We start from the raw sequence: 21,789 nt of genomic DNA, 5'->3' as shown, positions 1-21,789 counted from the left end.
GATTGTACAATGGATTTAGACTAGTACGAAGCGATATGCAATGAGCGTGCAGAGGAAGCAGTACGTTCATTGGATCTCGCGCTGGCTGCGAGACAACTGTTATATAATTAATTCACAAAGGCGGGAAAACAATCATTTCTGTTATGTCCCAGCGAGTAAAATGTAACAAGATTAAGTTATTGTATTAAAGGAATGAGAAATGAGCTCGACAAAACTCGATAGTTTGCTCGATCAAGAAAACCGAGAGCAACTGCACAAATTCGTGCAAGAAACACGAACCGACGAAGTAAGAGAAATATCCGGGTTACAATTTTATTGTTATCGCGTTTATATCTCTATGAATTACATTTGTTATATTAACAAAATCAAAATCAAATACTTACAAAATTTACAATATCATAAGATAATAATGAGTGAGTGATTGTTTTTCAGCTTGTAAAAATAATATCTGACAGAATATGTGACTCAGATATTTCCAAACTATTAGATAGGATCTTACAAGTATGTTCAGAGTCTGAAAATCTATATTCAAAGAGATTCAAGTTAATAGAATCCATCTTGAAAGCTCTAGCTAAAGCTGAAGTCCCGATCAGTCATGTGAGTGACATTGTCAATCGAATAGTGGTTGATTTTCCTAATTATCCAAAACTACACCTGATCAAATTGGTAGAATTTTGTCTGGCCAGTATCCATAATAATGATGATGATTTCACAAGGTATACAACATACTTTTTTCATCTATAAGACGAACAAAGCTACGTAAAAGACCGACTTTGTTTCAGTTGGAAGGATTTATTACCTGTTCTTCTGGAAGTACTGGAAGATGAGAAATGTATTAATTACATGAATGGAGAAATTTCTGGATCCAAGTACAAATCTCTCATCATTAACAATATATGTAACAGCAAGTGGAATACAGAAATTATGCCTTCGTTAGCGATGATGTTTAGGTGAGTGTTCTAATTATTTTCAGTGAAAAAAATATAAGTAGCTAAACAAACTATTTTGTATTCAGAGATATGTCTTTCGAGAAGGAGGATCATACCTTGGTTATCACTGTACTATGCACAAGACTACAAGATATACCTCTCGAAGAATTGCCTCCCTTTGTACATCAGGCACTAAGACTTTGTAATAACCAAGACAGTAAATATCTTTTAGAGGCACTACGTAGATACTTCACGCTGCGTTTCTCCCAAGTTAATTCTGATGATACAGACACCTTCGAGACTATTGGTAAGGAGAATATATTTAAGAAATTGAAGAGGCATTTATCTAATTGATTTTGTTGTTAACCGTAGATACCATAAGCACTAAGGAAATTCAAGATATCGAGAGTACAGTATTATATCACGTGTACCAAGCAGCGCAGTTAAATCATCAGCACATAAGGGACTACATTCGGTATTCTAAAAATATATCGAGCAATCCTGAAGCTGTACTGGAGCCCTTTATGCTTTCGGTATTGCTCACAGTCGCTTCTGTTTGTGAAGATCAGGTTAACAAACAATTGAGATTAATTGATGCTTTTAATTGATTTTAACTCGTCCTAATTCTTTCGAATGCTATCAATTCGATGTGTTTGAAACAGATTTTCGAGATACTGCATACGGTTATAAATAAGTGGAACGAGAATGACAACAGACGGAAGAACAGCATGTGGTTGAGAAAATTGACCCCTGAGTCCTGCGATATAATGACTGTGATGGTAAACATCATAGACGCCAGGTAAATATGTGGATACATTTTACAAATATATTCTAACGTCAAATTCTTCAACAGTGAGAGAGACCGGCATTTAGTACTGAAGGGACTTGTAGATCTCGCATTCGGCCTCATGGCTACAGAGTGCAAGTCGAAGACAGGCGCGCATCCTTTGTGGAAAATCGGCATTAAAGTGCTCCAGAGAATCATGAGGAAACACCACGAAACGGTCGCGACTGTGCTTCAGACGCTGATCGATAAAATAATCGCCAGTGGATTGTCTATTTCGCAATACACCGGTAAGATCTCAAAATGTTATTATTAATATCGATGCATTGGTTGAGCCTCCTGACGTATCCTCCAAATATATTAACTGACTTATCATTTACTAGAACCTACTTTTAGGATCTATTGATAGTTATAAATGTGGCCCGAAAAATTACAACAAAAAAGAGATATGCCCATTTCCTTTCTCTAACTTTCTGAGTGCAATCAGTCATTCTTAAGACTTGATTTCATTCACTCGTCTCGAACTGTAATTTCTTTATTGAAATTGAAGAGAATCTGCGATAGATCGAAATGATTTTGCACGAGATTAATAAATTTATATGTTCTAATAGCGGTTTTTGACTTTCATTTCACTCTTAACATTCCTTTTTGTTTTTTGTTTATCACTTAGAAAAAAATCAATTTCTTTCTAATATTTTATGATAAAATTTTCCAATTTCTTTTTTAATGAAATCACTTTATATTAAATTTTTCAGACTATCGCCTGTCTTATATTCTCTGTTAATTAAATTTCTAAAATCGAGATTTAAGGGGTTAACACATAATTAACACAAATTTATTCATTTGTAGATTGTTTGGCGTACATGTGTCGCAAGCTACCGATTCTCGTATTGGAACAAAAGGATTTCGTGACTAGTCTCCTTGATCAGATCTCATCTGTGCCCGGCGAAGTTTCCATATTCATCATTTCCGCGATATTTCCATTGATAAATACTTCGGCCAACATCAGAGAGCAAACGATATTAACGTTGAGGATGATTCTCTACAGAAAGGGTACGTTCAATCGACAAATGGCGATCAGCGGTCTCTCGGAGCTGTTGAAGAACTTGAAGAAGTGTTCGTTGAGCGGCCCTATGTTGAACTCAAGCCAGTGCATCACTTCATCATCGATCAGCACCAGTTTTGTCTCGACCCAGGTAACGATTGTACACCAGTCATATACATTATATAAACTCTAATGTTACATCAACTATATGTAATGACTAATGTTTATACTACCCCCTCTTAATATTTTTGTACGTAGAATGAATGACAGAGAGTCGATTATTGTAAAAGATATAAAAACCTTGGAAAACAATTATCTATAATTTTTATATATTTTAAAATGCTTTAAAGATATATTTTTACGTTATGCTTATAAAATGATGTATTAATATTAGTAATATATAATTAATATTTTTTTTTTCTCTCTGTTTCAGGTGACATTAGAAAGAGGATCGCAAGCAATGGGACCTAATGTGGTGTACAATAGATGTTTGAGTTACGACTTGTTGGGAATTCTGAGAAAATGTTTCACTCACGAATACGAAGTCCGGTTATATTTGTACAACAGTACGTGAAAATACGCTATTACATGTTTCGAACAAAAATCACTGATTGTCAATTTCTCACACTATCATCCAGGTCTGTATGACGTTGTATCGAGAAACATCGAGATCGGCGAATACATACTGGAGATGTTATTGCCGCACTTCCGATTGTACTTCGAAGATGACGAAAATATCTTGCTGCCCATCAAGCTGGAACTATGCGTACAAGGGGAGCAGGCTGTATTGCAGGAACCTCTGGCGGAGCTGATATTTGTATTGCAGAAGATCTACATCAAGGCGGCTCTGCTGAAATCGCCTCTCGTAGATGAGCTAGCTGTTATCTTGGAGTCTCTCTGCAGGCGAATGCCGCGAGTCGATACGGAACACCTGAATCTGGCAAGTTGAAACGAGAATTTTCCAGAATACTCCTGTAACTCGGAGGAAGACCCCAGTTCTTCAATAGGATTTTTCCCTCAACAGGACGACAATCTCGATTTAAACAGCGTCAAGTCGCGGGAAAAATTGCAGAATGTTCTGACAATGATCAAGATTTACGAGGCCCTTATATCCTTCAGGATAGGCGCGTGGTCAGTGAATTGTACCGACGCCGCGCAAAGTGTCAGGAATCTGTTCAAAGGATACATGAATTTAATTGAATTTACAAAGGTGACAGATGTATCATTTGTCATATGAAAGAGGAAGAAAAATATTTGTGAAAGCAAAGAATCCTGATTCGGATAATTATAGTTAACTGTGTATTATCGTGTTACACTTAACTTAAGTTGTCCAACTAAAGAGACTTTGCTCTCTCACATAGGTCTTCCTTAATAATATTCTATTCTGTTATTATATATAGCTCTATTTTTCTTAAGAATGTTAAATATATCGAAAGGTATTAAACAGTCATTTACTTAATTGTATATATTTTTTAATATAATATTATATTTTGTATACACTTATTTATATTCTATTACAAATATTCTTATTCCTCTTTCATTTGATTTATAACACAAAGAACTTATAATAGATCCAGAAGAAATAGATTGCATCATTTATCTGTTAATATATATTTATAGTATCTCGATATTTATATATAATTGACGCAAGTTTTGCTTTAAGTGCAGCATGTACCAAAGGTTAAGAAGGGTCCAGGCAAAAATAAGAAACAAAATGACCCAAATAATTCGACCATGAAGAAGGGTGGTCGGTCGAGTAACATAAAGCTACCACCTAGCATCTTGGATCTGTCTGTAGTGTGCAAAAGCTTAACGCTCTTTTACCTGTAAATATCTTTTCGCACCTAGAAAGTATATAACCGATTGTAATAATATTATAATAATATGAGTAAGGGTAATATTACAGAACAATTACAAAGTTGATTTTATGACACGATACAACAATTCATATTTATTAAAATTGTTATATTATGCCATAAAATTGGCATTTCTTTCGGTTCTTGCAATTCGTAGAATCATATAAAAGATTTCCTTGTAAAATTCTAATGTCATAATTGATTTACCACGATTAGGAGACCGGTTCCTTGGGCAAGTGCGAATCAAGTAGCCGTTTTAGCGGAATATCACGATTTCTACCATTACATACTGCGAACGTTGCTGCAAATCTTGCAGAGCGTCAAGCACTTGACGGAATACAATTTACGGAGGCACAAAGATCAAAACATGAAGGTGTACTGCGAAATTGGAAAGTAGGGAATACGCACATAAATATTACGTTTTCTTTTCTTTTTTTTTTAATATTCCAATTGTAAATTCTAAATCTCTTCCTTTCTATAATTCAGATTATTATACGATCACGTTATATTAGATTTGAAGAAAGTTCTCGATGCGGACGAACAAGGAAGTATATTAGCACTGGAATGTTTTAAAGAATTATGTTACCTAATCTGCACCACTTTCGCCACCGAATTACAGCGATTTCTCGATAATATCGTTCGTGAGTAATTTAAGATATTATTTAATACGTGCCCGAGAATGTATATATATATATATATATATATGTGTGTGTGTGTGTGTGTGTGTGTGTGACATTATATTTTAGCTAACGAGCAAAACCGATCGGATAATCTTAACATACCATTAGCAATTATAATTTCCACCGTAAGAACGAGTTTCAGAACGTTCTTCGGAGAGAAAGAGGGATATGAAGAAAATTCCAAAAAGATACTTTGCACGCTGCTGGATATTATACGTCAGCTGACGCAAGAGATTAACTTTTATGAAACGCATGACGACAAAGTTAGTCTTTTTCATAATCAACATATTATCGAATAAATAAATAGGGCGTTAAGGAATATTAAAATCTGTTGCATAAGATATTCGAGTCGATGATAGAGTTGGCACAATTGAACGGTATAGATCCTCAAGCTTCCTTGATTATTTTTCAAATCCTATTGTGGATAGAAGAGCGCGATGAAGAGTACGGCGAATTATTAATCGATATCACTTTTTCGCTATGCGAAGTAGTGGGCAACATCGATAAGGTATGTAATCAATGTATAACATACACAGTGTCTGAACTGTTTGTTTGATTTAGAATGATCTCTAGAACATATTTTAGAAGTTTGTCGGTTTCCTCTCACGGAATACCTTAAATAATTAATATTAGTACCGTATGGCGTAAATTAATTTTCGTCGTAAAATAGAATTTCTAATTTCAAAAATTAACTCAATTTAAAAAATTGAACCTTATTAAAAAAAAAAGTAGATATTTAACAAAAGGCCCTTGTATTTTTATATAAACGCGAAATTTATATATATATATATAATACAAGAACTTTTTGTTAAATATCTACTTGCTGCAGACTGAGATACCGGAGAATAATAAATTCAAGATTGCACACGAAGATACAGCGTTACAGCTTTACAATCTACTGAATAGCTCGGTGAAAGAGAAGTTAAAAAACGCGTCGTGGCTGTTGGTGCGACTTAAAGCTGAACAGAACATAGCTTGTCTATCTGGTGCGGATATGGAAACGCGTGGGTATACTTTTGTATTTATATCTGTTAATTGCGCATGTTTTCCTGGTAATACAATAATTTTTGAACATACATACAAAATAGACCAAGAGAAGCTGAGAACGCAGGAACGTAGTCTGTGTAGACAATTGTCGCACATTATACAGATACTTTATACATTAGCCAACGTTGCTATCAAACCGGGTGCATCGACGGATTTTATGTTCAAGAATTTGCAACATCTGTACAACATGCTCAGCAATCTTACCAAATATTTCTACGCAAAATCCAACAAGCAGAACGCAGCGTTTCAATCGGTCAAGTAAGAAAAATCTTTGTAAAATATTGCATATTAGAATATCAATGTATTGAAACATTTATTTTTTGACGTTTTCTTTTTATGGAAAACTGTTCGGTTTGGCTTCTAGATTGATGCCACATCTTTTGTATATTTGTTTCTGATCAATTCATATTTTGTAGCACAAAGGTGTGGGCTTTCAAGAGAAGCTCACCTTCCACACCTCACATTATTATTATTGAGCAATTCACAATCCGCTTTGCATTTAATTTTTCTACAAATATTTCCTCTGTGTAATTTCAGATTTATTCAAGTGATCCAATCAGCCGGGAAACCATTGAAAACTGCGTTTTACAACTTAATAACGCACACTGAGGTATCTGTGTGACATATATTATTTTGAATTTTTCATACACACAAAGTAATGATTTTTTTTCTACAACTATGTAACGTATACGCAGGAAAATCAAAAAGCAAGGCCAAAAGCTGATTCACATGTACAGAGGAATAAGATTTTAAAGGAAACCAAGATCATACCAAGTGTAATATATGAGATTGAACAATTCTGCAAGGAGGTTCTGTTACTCGATAAGAAGACTGGCGTGAGTATTTTAAAAACAAGGGAGACTGGGATTATTAATTATGGAAAGTGGCCATTTATAATCTTCTTTAATTCATAACTCAAAAATTTGTGTTATTTGCAAAATGGAAAAGGACTTTTTTGTGTGACTATAAGTACATGAGTTGGCTTGTTTTGCGTTAGACATCCTGTATAATTAATTTATCCTCCCACACTTTTTCATATCCACAAAAGCTACCTGGGTCGCGGATATTTGACGTTCTAAAAAAATAAGTCGCGGTTGTTTGTACAGGAAACTCTGTACCGAGAGATAGATTTATAAAATATTAATTTAAAAAGAATAAAAGATGTATTAAATTTCTTAGATACCGCTTAAGACTTACATAAAGCACAGTATAACACGAGATTTCCGCATAAAGAACACGCAGTTATCGGAAGCGTTGGAGAAGATGGACATAAGTTTGGTAAGAATACAGATGGTTCTCTAGTCCGTAGTTGTTTCCTTAATTTTCGTATATTTAATATTCCAACAGCTGTATACGCAGAATTCTCGTCACCACAATGCAAGCACATCTAACGCAGACTTAAACGATGTGTCCGTGGAATCATCATCCACGGAATCAACGCCACTGAAACGACCTAAAATATCAGACACTTGACACTAGCTTACTACATAACCATTTCTGTAAGTCACAAATTTTGGTTTGCTCACTTCAACATAACAAGCCCTATGACTTTGTGCGTATCGTTCAATAAATTTTGTATACAGGACAGTACTTATGAATCTCACTGATAGTGTATGTAAAATTAGTGCATTTATTAAATATAAATATCCTATTACATTATCACATTAGTTATGAAAGTCATCGTTTTCACTCGTACTCTTCCCATGCAAATTATTTGCGATATATTACAAAATAATACACCTGTGACTTTTTGAGATTGTACTACAAACTATGCGACGAAATCCAGAGGCCTGTTGAATCCACCCTTCCTATTCATGTATTGCCTGTATTTCCTCTTCAAGATGACGTGAACAGCACCCACGTCGTTACCCTCGACTTTTTTCCCTTTAGTAGTGTCAAAATCGCAAAATCCCATTATCCTCATCATCTCCTGCTCCTCTGGCGTCTTGCCTTGAAGATCTGCTTCTGCAATATGAAAGATGATACTTCTATCAATGATACAACATCCTCTATTTTGATTATCGTTACTTCATATTATCATGTAGTATTATAATTAATTCATTGAATAATATCAATACTTATAATGTATTTTTAATGGATTGGTTAAACATTTAATACCTGTGATTATTGGCCGTTCATTTGTTGAAAGTTTCGGTTTATGTTTTGATCTATCGCGTTCTCTAGATCTGGATCTAGAATATGATCTCCTGTGCCTGTCTCGTTCGCGATCTCGTTCTCTGTCTCTCGACTTTACTCTGTCTCGTTCCGCGGACCTACAAAAAGATGCAAAGCTTCATTAACACGATGTGATGCAAATTATAATATCGAAACGGTAATTATTATAGTTTTCCTGAGGCACCTTCGTCTTCTCTCTCGCGATCGTCTCCTCCGTCGATCTCTATCGCGATCACGTTCCCGCGACCGGTCTTTTCGTCTTCCTGGCGACGGTGTACGACTTCGACCCATTCTGTGACATTATGTAAAACATGTTTGTATAAATCATAAAGAAAAATTAGGAGAAACAAGATTGGATGGAACTTCTATTGTCTTGCATATACATTTGCATATACATACGAAGAAATAATTAATATTCTTTAATTTTGGTCTCGAAAATATATATTCTAGTTTACATGCTGCCAAAGCCTAGTACTTGGTCAGAAAAAATTCACAGTTACCGAACGAACCCAGTCAAAGGAGCTCGTGTAACCAACGACCACCACCGATTTCCTCTCTCTCTCTCAGTATGTGGTTGCAAGTAAATGTTTAAGACGAAGTTTATATGAACTGACGAGATCAGGTTGAGTTACGTTACTGTAAATGTAAACCGTAAACTTTGCGTGTATTAATATTATGGTAATTTTTTATCTACTTGTAAATTCCCACTTCTCTGGATTGTCACTGGGAAGCCTTCTTCATCACAAAACATATAAACAATATCATAAAGTTAAAAATATCAGTAAATAATTGCGAAAAAGAGGTGGGTAAATATATCCGCGGTTCTAATGTTGAAATCAAAATTACGAGTACAACTGGTTGTATCACTGGGTCGATTAGCTTATCTGTATAAAAAAACCAAGAGATAAATTTCAATTAAACTTACATTTCAATTCTTTCACACGTCGATAACAAGCGCAAGTTGTGTGTGTACACAGTTTTCGACAGGTTGGAATCAGATAGCCTGCGGTTCTCCACCGTGCCTTCACCGGCATTCAAGCTGCGTTCTACTTTACTATCGCGATTATAGGCCAAATCTACAATATCCAATCATATTAGTCGATTTGCCGAATCGATGCCATCCGGCCTTGCAATCGTTCCGAACGTTTAAATGGAACGCACCCGATATCGATATTTAATTGACACGCCAATCACGCGATATCGTGTAATGCGAGTTCTCACCAAACGGTCGATTACGCGTTATCGCGTGATATTTAGAGTACATAAATCCTATGTACATAATAATAAAAGCATATAAATAATATATTAACTTATTTTGAGCACAATAAAAACTAAATAAAAAAAAATAAAAAAATACGAAATTCCAATTTTCAGCTTAGCAATGAACGTGTTAACATTTAATTAACATTATTTTTTTCCCGTATAAATGATCACATAGGAGTAACCACATATATTGTCAAAATTCACATAAGATTTTATATAATTATATATAATCACGATCTTTTTGTTTCTCATCTGTGTAAATTAATTATTATTATAAAATGTAATTTTCTATTTTTACCGTGGGTGATATACAATATGCACAGTCCAATCACAAGTCGCTGTTTCCTTAGAAATGTCTCTAGGCACACGGTACTGTGATTGGCTGTGTACAACTGCACCAAGTACTCCTTTTCTCATCCACGGGAATTACGGATGCACGAAATGAAAAAACATTATCGGCTGTACCAGAAAGTGCAGCGAAACAGCGAATCCAACATAGATAGCGTGTCAAACAGTCACGTGTGAAACGCCGGTATGGAGGAAAACGCTCTCTCCGGTACTGGCGGTATCGGAACGCGGTCCTTCGACGATCGCGACGATTTGTGAGCCGCGGGAAAACGATGAATGGTCTAATTTTATATTTGGGAAAACTACAATAGTTAATTATTTAGTATCGATATAGTAATTTTCTTCTCCATTAAAAATGAGCAATTTTTATTCTCCAATGAAATATATATCTCCCAATGCAAGGTAAAAGTCTGAAGGTACAGGTTACGCGTCTTTGATCTTGTCAACTAAAGTTTCGAGTGCAAATATATTTCCTGTTTACAGGGTTTTAACACCCAAACCGCAGGTGCAACAGCTTTTGGATCTAAGGCTGACGCAAAGCAAAGTTCGTAGCAGTATTACATGGTTTTTCGTTAATATGTTATTACTCAGTATTGTGCTGTACGATATGTAAGATTCAGTTTTCTTCCAAATGTGCAAGATAACAAGTGAAGTATGATTGTCATCCAGGTATTTCGTTTTCAGAATGTACGATGGACCTGTGTACAAGCCGATTCGCTGGCTGGAATGGTGCCTGGCGTCGATATTTACGATAAATGCTTTTTATCATATTATAAGATACATATGGGCTACCATGAAATTGCAGCCGATCACACTGAAGCCTAGGCAAAGGCGACTCTTGGGAGTCTCAGAGGACGAACCTCTGTTCAAGAATGAAGCGCCTCAGCAGCAGAAGTCCTTAGAGCTGAGTCCTTCGTTGAACATATCCTGTATAAATCTCAACAGACGTACAATACCCCTTGTATCTTCGGTCCTGAGTGAAATTAGTATGCAAAATGCTTGTTCTGATTCTTTAAATATTACACGTGGAGCGTATAGATATTTATTCTTTTTGTTATTAAGAGGATTACTCGACGTCGCCAGTTTTTAAGTACAACAGTCCTGTGTCTCCCAAATCAAATGTAAGCTCGAATGGATCACTTGGTAAATCTATGAGCGTTTCTCTGAACGGTAGCCTCACGAATGAAGATATTATTCAGGATGAGTGTGAGCTGGAGAATTATCTCGAGGGGGTCGACCAGCAGAGAAAGTTTATGCTGTCAACGAACGTTGATCAGCCTTCGAATCTCTTGAGCTCCTTCTGGTCTCATCCCGCTGTTCGAAGACCCGGCGAAGTGTCGCCGCTATTGAGAAGGTGTGCTTATCAACTTGCACCTACCATAGGTAAGCTGAATTTGATTGAATGTAGATAGCACGTTCTCGTGTTAATGTATGTATGATCATTCAGACAAAACAAAGACGACTAGCCCCGGCGCTGAAGAAGGAAGTTCTCCCAGGGGTACGTTTGGTGTGCTAAATGTATGGAGAAAATACAGGGTCGATCCGAAAAAAGTCAACGAGTGGACTGCCTTTCTTCGCATGGTGGGACACCTTGCGTTGCAAGATAGAAATTATAAGAGAGAGAGAGAGAGAGAGAGAGAGAGAGAGAGATTAGTATATGAAATGTAAAGAACAATCGTATATTTCAGTGGATCAGCAGGACGGTCGTGGAGCGTGTATCTTCGGAGATAGATAACATATGCGCGGCGTTGATACGTCACGGTTTGAGCGACTCGCAACCAGGCCACGTGGGGTTGGATAGGCTCAGGAAGCTCGCCCAAGCGCCGTTCTTGGTCTCTGCCATTCCCACTCTGCCGACGTTGGTCCCCTTCCTGGAGCTTTCCAATAATCAGGAGTATCTCGTGAAGCGAATAAAGATGCTCGCGAAGGGAGGCTGTATGAGTGAATTCAAATGGAACGGCGGAGGCTCTCACAACGGCAAGGAATGGGACTCCAGCTTGCCGACTGATTCCGCGGTAAGTAAATTGAAGAAAAGAAAGGAAAGGCAAACAACTAACCAATCGGAACTGTCAGTCTGTCTGGTTGCTCCTCTCCCTCGTCAAGTGAATGAAAATGTCACGGAAACCACAAAATACGCTGCTTCGAATTTCTCCACGCACCGTGAAAGCGTCGGATATAAAAAGTGTGGAAAGTCAAATGAAAAATGAATTGAGAAATATTGAAAGAGATATAAATATGCCGGCCAGAAAATTTCTTCGACTTTTTCGCAACAAAATGCGATTATTTTCAACCGATACTACGCGCATCCACAGATAATAATGCATTTGATCTCGACGTACATGGACACGCAATTGGAAGCACCGTTGGATCAACCGGACGCCAGACCATTCACCTCGAGATACATGGCGAGATCCGGGATGGAACTGCCGCGAAACAAGGGTCCAATAATAGTTTGTCAGTCGGTGAATCCGCCGCACTACAATCTCGCGCTGTCCGGTGATTCACTTCCGAGCGATTACGAAGAAGTACAACGAGTAATTTCATTATATATAATTTTATTGACCAACTTTAATTTCCAGCGTTTGTCATCTTGTGTTTCTATTTCCAGGGACGTAATAATCTGTTCCACACGCTTCTGCTCTTCTTGTACATAATCAAGACGCGAGATCACGGTATGCTGGGCCGGGTCAATGCCGGATCATCCGGCATCAACGTACTGTGGGTGATAGACGGCTGAAGGAAATCCTGTCCAAGAAGCGAAATGTGATGTGACATTCTAATAAAGTGCGATCGATGTCCTGAAGAACCGAGAAGTACCCTTGATGTGTGATATACCTTGACTGATCCTCCTGAACCTTTAAAACTAATATCGCTCGTTTGTCAAGCGAGAGAAAATATCTATAGGTAGATTTACACAAAAAGAAATGCGGGAACTGCGTTACGCAACGAATGGATGTCGTGAAATTTTTACTTGTATATTTGCGGCTATATACAAAGATTTTGGGGATTTATGACGATTACAAACTTTTCGGAAGAAAATTATCACATACAACTTTTTCCATACATGTATGAGATGCCGCTTTTTTCGAGACTGATGATTTATCGTATCATTATAGTTGTAAAATATATATATACTGTGTGCGTACCGCTTTTATTAAAATGAAAGGGGAAAAAAAAACATCACGGTACAGCTTCACAAGCTCGCAACTGTGCGACACACGGCAATCAGGGACATTCACGTATTCGAGATTATATCGCTGTATTACAACACCATTGAAATATGTTGATTGTTACCACAATGATATATCACTTCGCATATACTGTAAGATATTTCGTTCCTTATCCAATCACACACATACACACAGAAAGAGATGTGTCCTTCAGATATCATTGCCGTCACTGAGACGTATATCCGATGTAAAGAGAAAAGTAAAAAGTTCTCATCACACGAAGTTCTATAATTTATTGTATTATCTTTGGGTTATAATGCATTGTAAAATTACAAATGATTCGTTCCTCCGGCAAATGGAACCAATGTGTATGTACAATAAAGGTCGATACAATAATGTTTAACAGATTCAAATATTATATACCACCGATATATAAGATTAGAACGGAACTTTATTTATGCAACAGAATCTAAATGCGAAATCATACTTCCGCATGAATATTGTAACGAAGTTTGCATCTATACATTTAATTGTGATAGGTCACGTGGTAATTTTAAAAGCTTTTACACATAGCGAACGCTTCAATCATTACGATTACGAATAGCTTCCTTCCAAACTTACATTTGGGATTTTCTTAGAAATTTCTTGTCTATTATATATTGCTTCTTCCACCGGAAAAGGGTTGTTTAAACAATAGATGCTTTAAGCCTTAAGAAATTGACCAATCACAATCGAATTATAGGAGAATAATCAATTTCTTAATGCTTAAAATTCTATTGTAGACCTAGCCTTAGTCAGCATAGCTTATGATCCAATTGTCGGATACAAATTATACCTAGGATATCGATATCACAATATCGCTTAATATATACTCTTCGTGAGTGACAAGAATGAGTGGGTCACTTTTTTTCTTTTTGGAAAGAACGAAGTTGCGACGATTCTTTACAACGTCCGGATTCCGAGTTTTAAACTATTCATATTGTTACTCCGTGTTGTAAGTGACGGTATTATCTAGATTTATAAAAGAAAAGAAAAGGGGGGGAAAAGAACAATGTTAACGGATTCACGGTATACATCTCGGTAGATTCGCGCACGTACCTCGCACATGTCTGTAATAAAGAGAGAATAGAATAAAAATAGAAGAACGAAATTAATTGGAAATCGATCCGGTATATTATTTGTTATATTAAACTTTTTTTTAAGTATATAAGCTACTCACTTAATCGGTATGTCTTAAAGAAAAGCTATCTATATTACATGTACATTTATGACAAACATCTCATTCCTTTACCTTTATCTCTGTATTTCCATCCTCCTCCTCCGTCATCCCCACCTCTTCCTTCATCTATTCATTTAAAACGATTTATCAAAGACGTTCTTTCGTGCATCTCAAGTACACGTTATGGAAAGATACAATTCTGTACAGGTATCCCTTGCTCTGTCAGCGACGTCCGTCGGCGCATCATAGGTTTGAATCGCCACCGACGAATTGACGCAATACCGAAACTTCTGCATAAATTATGTATATATACGCCTTCACCGTTGCAAAAATAAAATTCGATATGAACGTTTCATACATAATCGAAATGATACTCTCCGAAATTCGTACACTTATCGCATTGTATTATTCGACAGTAATATCTAGCGGAGCACGACATCGAGACGACCTGAACTCTCTTTCTTTCCTTCTTCTCGTCGAGGAAGGAATTTCTTTCACTGATATTCGCGTCGATGCGAAGCGCCGGCTCTCTCTCTCCTTTCGGCGAGAATTGAGGTCAGGCAAACCTTCGACTCGTCCATCTTCGTCTCTCTCGCGTCGTGTTTTCGTTCTCCTCCCCGAGGAAGTTTCGCGCGTGTCCTCCGCGAGACGCCGGTCGGGATTACGTCGTCGTGAAGATCTTGGTGCCCTCCGGCAGTATCACCTCCTCGCCGACGTCGGCGAGGGTGACGGTGAGCGGCAGTATAAGCGGCATCAGTATCTCCTGATGCTGCACCATCTGATGCGTGCCGACCATCGTCGTGTCGACGACCGGTTGCCTCGCGATAGCGATCGTCTTGATGTTCTGTGCCTTCACCACCTGCGCCTGGCTCAGCGTCGTCATTCGGGTCTGCTGGAGCTGCGGGTGCACCTGCACCTGAACCGGCTGAGCCGTCTGCAGAATCTGCTGCTGCTGCTGCTGCTGCTCCTGCTGCTGCTGCTCTTGCTCCTGCTGTTGCTGCTGCTCCTGCTGCTGTGCCGCACGGTGCTGGCTCATCAGCAGATTCTGCTTGCAACGTTTGCTGTGGGCGTAGCGGCTGCCATTGTTGTTGAACTTGCGGTCGCAGGTCGGGCACTCGTACGGCCGCTGGCCGGTGTGGATGAACGTGTGCTCCTTGAGGGACTTGAGCCGGCGAAAGTTGCGCGGGCACAATTTGCAGTGGTACTTGGCCTCGCCGGTATGCGAGGTCAGGTGGTTCGAGAGGGTGTCGGCGCGGGCGAAGGCGCGCGAGCAGTACTGGCAGATGTACGGCCGCTCCTGCGTGTGCGTGCGCATGTGCATCTTCAGGTAGGCGTTGGTGGTGAACGGCCGTGAGCACACCTCGCACACGTACGGCTTGATGCCGTTGTGGGCGCGCAGGTGGGCTATCAGCGTGGTGGACTGGGTGAAGCTCTTGGAGCAGATCTCGCACAGGAACCTCTTGGTGGTGTCGCTCTCCTTGTTCTTCTTGAACATGCGGTCGTGCTTGGACAAGTGGTTGATCAGCTGCTCCTCCTTGATGAAGCGCTTGCTGCACCGGTGGCACTTGTACGGCTTCACCATGTTGTGCTTGGCCTGATGGAGCTTGAGGTGCTCCCGCCGGTAGAACTTCTTCGGGCAGATGTCGCAGAGGAACTTCTTGCCCTCGTGCACCTGGATGTGTCGCAGCAGGCCCTTCCGCGAGGAGTACTGCTTGTTGCACTCGGTGCACTCGAGGCCGACGATGTCGGTTCGCCTCTTGCGCGCCACCCTCTCCTTCTTCTCCTCGGCCGGCATCGGGTCCAGGTCCATCAGGTCCTCCTCGGTCAGGATGCCCTCGGTAACGTGGGTGGCCCGGTGGACGCGCAGTATTTCGTTGTTCTCGAACTGGTCGCCGCAGATGTTGCACTTCCTCACCTGGTCCGGGTTCTTCTCCGAGCACTTGTCGTAGTGCGCCTTTAGCTTGTCCTTGCGGTAGAACTTGACGTGGCAGATGTCGCACTCGAAGTTCGGCTCCTCGTGAAGCAGCTGGTGCCGCTGAAGCGACTTCTTCGTGCTGTACCGTTTCTTGCACGTGACGCACTCGTGACTGTCCATCGGCCAGTCCAGGCCGCTCTCGAAGTCCGAGTTGTCGTCGTCGTCCCCCCCGTCGGCCTTGATCGCCTTTTCCGCGGCGGTCTTCTCCTTCTTCTGTTTCTCGTTCTTCACGTGATGCTCCATGTGCTTCATCAGCGAATGCTTCGTGCTGTACTGCTTGTGGCAGGTGCCGCACTCGAGCTCCTTCTTACATTTCTTCGGCGGGCCGCGCTTGCGCTTGCCCAGCATGGCGTAGTACTCCCCGTCGTCGTTGTCGTCGTCGTCGAGACTCTCCAGATCGACCTCCGTCTTGATCTTGTCGATGATCTTTTGCGCCGCCTTGGCGGCGACGCGTTTGATGCGCTTGTTGGGATCGTACTCCTGGCCGTGCAGGAAGGTCTTGTGGCTCGTCGAGATCAGGTGGTTCCTCAGGGTGAACTCGTTGCCGAAGGTCTTGTTACACTGGGTGCACTTGTAAGCCTTGACGCGGCCGTGCTGCTCGGCGTGCCTGCGCATCTGGTCCTTGCGCGGAAACTGCTGGCCGCACACCTTGCAGCTGTAGCTGTGATTGTTGGTCCCGTAATGCGTCTCCATGTGCTTCAGCAGGCTCTTCTTGAAAACGTACATCGCCGAGCACTTGGGACACTTGTACTCCTTCCCGGCCTCCTCCTCGCCGCCCTCCTCCTCCTCGTCCTCGTTTTTACTCTCTTTCTGCACGATGTCCAAATTCATGTGCTTGGCGCGGTGCTTCCGCAGCTGCAGCAGGTTGTCGCACTCCTCCTCGCACACGTTACACTTCTGAGCGGTGTGCCGCACGGACACGTGCTTCTTCAGGCCCAGCTTCGTGCCAAACATCTGCGGGCACTTGTCGCACGCGAGCTTCGCCTCGTTGAGCTTCGCTCTCTCGTTCTTGTCGTCGTCGTCGTCGTCGTCGCCGGCGCCGCCACCGCTGCCGTCGTCCTCCTCCTCCTCCTCCACCTCCTCCTCCTCCTCGTCGTAGTCATCGTTGTATTTCCCGTCCGCCACCGTGTTCCTTCTCGTCCGTCTTCGGTACTTGCTGTCCGAATTGTCCAAGATCATACCGCGATCGTCCTCGACGAACGACACCTCGAGCGGCATCGACGAGTCCCCCCCCTCCTTCTCCTCCCGCTCGTGCTTCTTAATGTGCTTATCAAACGAGATTATGTACAGATACTCTTTACCGCAATAAGGGCACTTGTTAGCTTTCTTGCCGGACGGCGGTGTTTTCACCACGCTGCCGCTGATTATCACCTTCTGCGGCACCTTCTGCGGCTTCTCCGGCGTTTTCTTCAGACAGAGAGCGCGCCTGACCTCCTCGTGGGAGTGCATGTGCTCCTTCAGGACGTTCTTCGACAGGAACTGCTTGTCGCACAGGTAACACATAAAGAAGACCGCCCTGTCCGCCTGCTGCGCCCTCTTCAGCCGGGAACTGAGATTCAGGTTCTCAAAGTAATTCTCCTCGTCCGAGTTCCTCTCGGCGGCCCGACGAGCCAGTTTGCGTTTGCTCCTTCTCGTCTCGCTCTGCTGCTCCGTCGTCTCGTTCTTGATTCTCGACGGTTCTTCTCTTTGATCGGCCGATAATGTGGCATTCTCCGAATGTTCTGCCGGTTCAATCGGAGCGATCTCCTCCGTCCTTTCCTCGTCCGTACAGAATTCGGCCGTTGGATCTGGCTGCTGCAGGATGTAGTCGTGTTCATCCGCCGGAATCGCGTCCGCGCGGCTCCGAATGATAGACTCGTCCCTGTAAGCTTTGGGATCCACGGCTGCTTCGATGTCACTTGGGGTGTCCTTTTCGGCCAGTCCTTCCTGCAATACCTCGGCAATGCTCTCGCTAATTTCCTGCGTGATCCCCTGCGAACTACCCTCTTCTGGATCTGAAGGAAAATTCTGATATATTGCAGGATGTTTATATCGACGATGGAAGCATTATTATTGAAGCAACGTTCAATATAAAAACGACCAATGAGAAAGATAGATTTGTGAGATGCGGTAAATTTACCGAGCTACTTTCGACATATGTCGGTCGTCGCCCTGAATGACACTCAAAAGACTTTCACCTATTGAAAACGGTTATTGACAAAAAAGTTTCTTCTCTGATTATTATTCAAGTTTTGCATCATTAATATGCAAATATTTGTGCGATAAAGAGTCAACATGGTTATTATACACAGTAGTCGTTCTATACGATTCTTTCTTTTTTAATCTATCTTTCTAATATCACAATTCGGTATTTATTAAGACACCTGTGTTTCTTTCGTCATCTTGATTAATGACGTCAGAAGCGAGAAAACGATTGCCCAAAGTTCTTGTGGAATACGTTGGAATAAAAGTCCATAAGACGATACTTGTGATTGATTGAGCATATTTGTTAAGTATTATGAAGACTTTCCTTTTATCTTAACAATCAATACATAACGGTAAAATTAACGCGACAGAATAAGATAGGCTGAAAGGGAAATTTCATGTTATATTAATTTTTCGGTTATTTATTGATTATTAGAGTAAGAAACGTTTTCGGAACATTTAAAAAATGTGCTCTTAATTGATTACAAATATCATTTTATAGGCATAAAAACAAGAAAGAAGATAACTGCAGCGAGAGACTGCGTACAAAAGTCTTAATATTAAAATTATATTATTAAGAGCACTCCATAAATAATCAAGTATTTCAAAGTAAGACAGATTTAATAGTCTATCGATAAAGTTTTGATGTTTTGATCAATGATATAATGAAGTAGCATAAATAACACATTGAAAGGAAAAAAAATAGCACACTAAGGAGATATAAAGTTTTTATATATCACGCAGCCTGATCGTACGAATTCGAGGCCCGTGATCCTAGCTGTGCACAAGAATTTGAAATTTTTATTAACAAAGCCGTTATATGTTTATACTACCTATAAATTTTTCCACAGAGTTGAAATCATTATTATACGTTTATCGTTTACTAGCGAAGAAGTCAGTTTGCAGAAGTAAAAAATCCATTAGGAGGAAGAGTGTTTTGTTCTGTTAATAACGTCAATAAGCAGAAATGTATTGTTTGTGGAACATTGGCAAAAACCCCACGACTGAAAGTTCAAAGATGCATGATAAGGTTGAAATAAACGCGAACCAGATCTATATTGGTAAAGTTTATAATTCTGTGTGTTATTATTGTTTTTTTCATTAAATTAGAAACTGATATAAAATTCAATGGTATTGATATCTTTCAAGTTTAAAAAATGTATCTCACATGTCAATTTGAATTGAAAAATATTTGATTAATATATCTGTTTTTCTATAGCGATTAATATGATTTACTAATTAAAGAAAAAATATCTATTTCTGTAAAATTTACATACATATATCTTAGTGTTAGTCCCTTTTGAAGTTTTTCACCCTAGTTTATTGCATTGGATAAAGTCTGGGATAATAAAAAGCAGAATTTACCCGGAATTTTTTTCCACCTAGTGGAATTTTCTGACCAACCCTGCACACACAGCTCAAATAGACATCGAAAAGAACAAAAGTTTCACAAACACTTGATTACTTACTACTGTATCCATTAATAACTACAGCTTTTTATCCACAATACCGATTAATCATACTGATGGTTCGATTGTCTCCAACTCACTTTGCTGTATTTCCACTGGCTGTTCGTCTTGCAGGAGCAATTGGTCGTGTTTCAACAGGCTCTTGTCATCCTCCGATTGTCCTGGCGGCGGTACCGCGGTGGCGGATTCATAATCGGCACCATCACTTAACTCACCTATGGCATCATTTTTCTCATCATCCAAATGTATCTCGACCTCGTTGAAAAACATCTCCTCTTTTACGTTCATACCGAGGAACCTCTCTCTCAGAACACCGTCCGCCTGCTCCACTTGTAGCTTGAATTCATACGCAGACTCCAGCTTATCGGCACAGACATAACACAGTTGTGCTGGTAGTCCGTCGCCTGCTAACATCTGAACAAGACGGTACACTTTAGAAAGACATCTTATCTTTGTCCGGAAAAACAAACTTGACGTATGATGTCACCGCAAAGCGTAAGACCATTGTCTACTACTTATAACGGACGAGGAGAAGCGCAAAGGAGGAAAACGAAAGCAATGTCGGAGCACATCCTAACCTCGAAATTGGCTAACCTTAACATTGGCGAAGCTCATCGCCTTGGCCGAGAGGGACGCGTCCATGCTATCCTGGAAAAGGTCGCGCATCCCCGAGCTACCGAGCAAACACACGCGACATATGTCCTCACTCTGCTGCGGCGGAGCCTCCGACGTATCAATCTCCACAGCGTCCATGTTTTGTTTGGTGGACCGCGACTCGGAGCCACTTGGTGGATCACGAAGTTGGACTGTGATAACGCCAGACGAAGAGGCTGATCCCATAACACGGTGCTTTCATATGGAAAGCTGCGCGATTACGAATTCGTACTCCCTTCGCGATGCATTACGCTTCCACTCGCAAAAGTGACGTTACATGTATGACCGAGAGAGTACGTTCCGCACCAAGTCCCTATTCTTCAAATAGTAAGGCATAATGGAAAAAGAGAATAGGGGATTTTTACGGCTGTTAATGCCTGTTCGTTTCCCTAGAAATTAAATGTACGATAGGCATGACCGTCTGTTACCATCATACTTTATGACAAGCCAACACTTGTCGCCATGAGTTGAAACTCCTGCCGCTTCTTAGGATGGCTCTCACCGATTCCGGTCAAGTTAAACGACCAATTGCATAGGCTAAACTGATCAATACGATTGGTAGCTTAAGCGTCGGTGAAAGTCATCCTAAAGTCCAGTTTCGGAATCTCCGATTAACTTAATGCTGATTATTCCGTTCATTCAATAATCATTTGTCGTTAAACAGAGTTGGCTAGAAATAACCAATATTACCGCTGATAGTTAATCGATTTATCGTTATTTAAGTAATATTTCTGGAATATCAGTAGATGGTCCACCCCTAATAATATTTAAAAAATAATATTATTTAATGTTACTGTAATGTCATATATTTTTTAAATATTCAGCCCTACATATATATAATTGCAGTTTTTTATTTGAAATGCAATGCAATACCAATTGTTTTATTGCATAAATAAAGTCGAAATAATTTTACGTAAAAATACGTTTTATACTAAAAGAATTATATACTTATATATGTATATTTTATTTATATATATTTTGCTATATTATT

General features: G+C 40.1%; 4 protein-coding genes across 14 annotated transcripts; 2 read left to right on the top strand and 2 right to left on the bottom strand.

Annotated features, from left to right (window-relative positions):
* The first annotated feature begins 69 nt into the window (after positions 1-69).
* Positions 70-8,000, top strand: LOC106743204 (Fanconi anemia group I protein). Of its 6 annotated transcripts, none has more exons than XM_014616829.1 (22): positions 70-286; positions 433-716; positions 783-950; positions 1,016-1,236; positions 1,302-1,462; positions 1,592-1,728; positions 1,783-2,003; positions 2,563-2,909; positions 3,192-3,324; positions 3,397-3,698; positions 3,783-3,968; positions 4,427-4,584; positions 4,831-5,007; positions 5,101-5,255; positions 5,361-5,557; positions 5,635-5,802; positions 6,124-6,298; positions 6,383-6,599; positions 6,879-6,951; positions 7,037-7,177; positions 7,521-7,619; positions 7,689-8,000. In XM_014616829.1, the coding sequence occupies exons 1-22, from the start codon at positions 200-202 to the stop codon at positions 7,812-7,814; spliced, it is 3,933 nt and encodes a 1,310-aa protein (XP_014472315.1). In that variant the 5' UTR covers positions 70-199; the 3' UTR covers positions 7,815-8,000. The 6 variants fall into 6 exon arrangements, with proteins under 6 accessions (XP_014472315.1, XP_014472316.1, XP_014472314.1 ...); XM_014616830.1 differs by having other exon boundaries at positions 1,302-1,498; positions 5,403-5,557; XM_014616828.1 differs by having other exon boundaries at positions 1,302-1,498.
* LOC106743205 (U4/U6.U5 small nuclear ribonucleoprotein 27 kDa protein) lies at positions 7,952-9,598 on the bottom strand. Its single transcript, XM_014616835.1, has 4 exons — positions 9,442-9,598; positions 8,701-8,808; positions 8,460-8,614; positions 7,952-8,306 (listed from the first exon to the last, which is right to left on the bottom strand). The coding sequence occupies exons 2-4, from the start codon at positions 8,805-8,807 to the stop codon at positions 8,110-8,112; spliced, it is 459 nt and encodes a 152-aa protein (XP_014472321.1). The 5' UTR covers position 8,808; positions 9,442-9,598; the 3' UTR covers positions 7,952-8,109.
* Positions 9,599-10,312: 714 nt separating this feature from the next.
* On the top strand, positions 10,313-14,434 carry LOC106743198 (transmembrane protein 209). Of its 5 annotated transcripts, XM_014616807.1 has the most exons (9): positions 10,313-10,529; positions 10,611-10,736; positions 10,812-11,113; positions 11,190-11,248; positions 11,327-11,510; positions 11,575-11,708; positions 11,816-12,142; positions 12,440-12,661; positions 12,736-14,434. In XM_014616807.1, exons 1-9 carry the CDS (start codon positions 10,483-10,485, stop codon positions 12,862-12,864), a joined length of 1,530 nt encoding a protein of 509 aa, XP_014472293.1. In that variant the 5' UTR covers positions 10,313-10,482; the 3' UTR covers positions 12,865-14,434. The 5 variants fall into 5 exon arrangements, with proteins under 5 accessions (XP_014472293.1, XP_014472292.1, XP_014472295.1 ...); XM_014616806.1 differs by having other exon boundaries at positions 11,190-11,510; XM_014616809.1 differs by having other exon boundaries at positions 10,313-10,543; positions 10,611-10,671; positions 11,190-11,510.
* A 649-nt stretch (positions 14,435-15,083) lies between these two features.
* Positions 15,084-21,106, bottom strand: LOC106743197 (zinc finger protein 91-like). 2 transcript variants are annotated; one of them, XM_014616805.1, is made up of 4 exons: positions 20,739-21,106; positions 20,435-20,558; positions 20,225-20,359; positions 15,084-18,485 (listed from the first exon to the last, which is right to left on the bottom strand). In XM_014616805.1, exons 1-4 carry the CDS (start codon positions 20,982-20,984, stop codon positions 15,178-15,180), a joined length of 3,813 nt encoding a protein of 1,270 aa, XP_014472291.1. In that variant the 5' UTR covers positions 20,985-21,106; the 3' UTR covers positions 15,084-15,177. The 2 variants fall into 2 exon arrangements, with proteins under 2 accessions (XP_014472291.1, XP_014472289.1); XM_014616803.1 differs by having other exon boundaries at positions 20,225-20,558.
* Between the last annotated feature and the right edge of the window lie 683 nt (positions 21,107-21,789).

This window comes from Dinoponera quadriceps, unplaced genomic scaffold (genome assembly GCF_001313825.1).
Source record: "Dinoponera quadriceps isolate SergipeBrazil2010 unplaced genomic scaffold, ASM131382v1 scaffold894, whole genome shotgun sequence".
NCBI classification, from domain to species: domain Eukaryota; kingdom Metazoa; phylum Arthropoda; class Insecta; order Hymenoptera; family Formicidae; genus Dinoponera; species Dinoponera quadriceps.
This window is presented reverse-complemented; position numbering and strand designations above follow the sequence as displayed.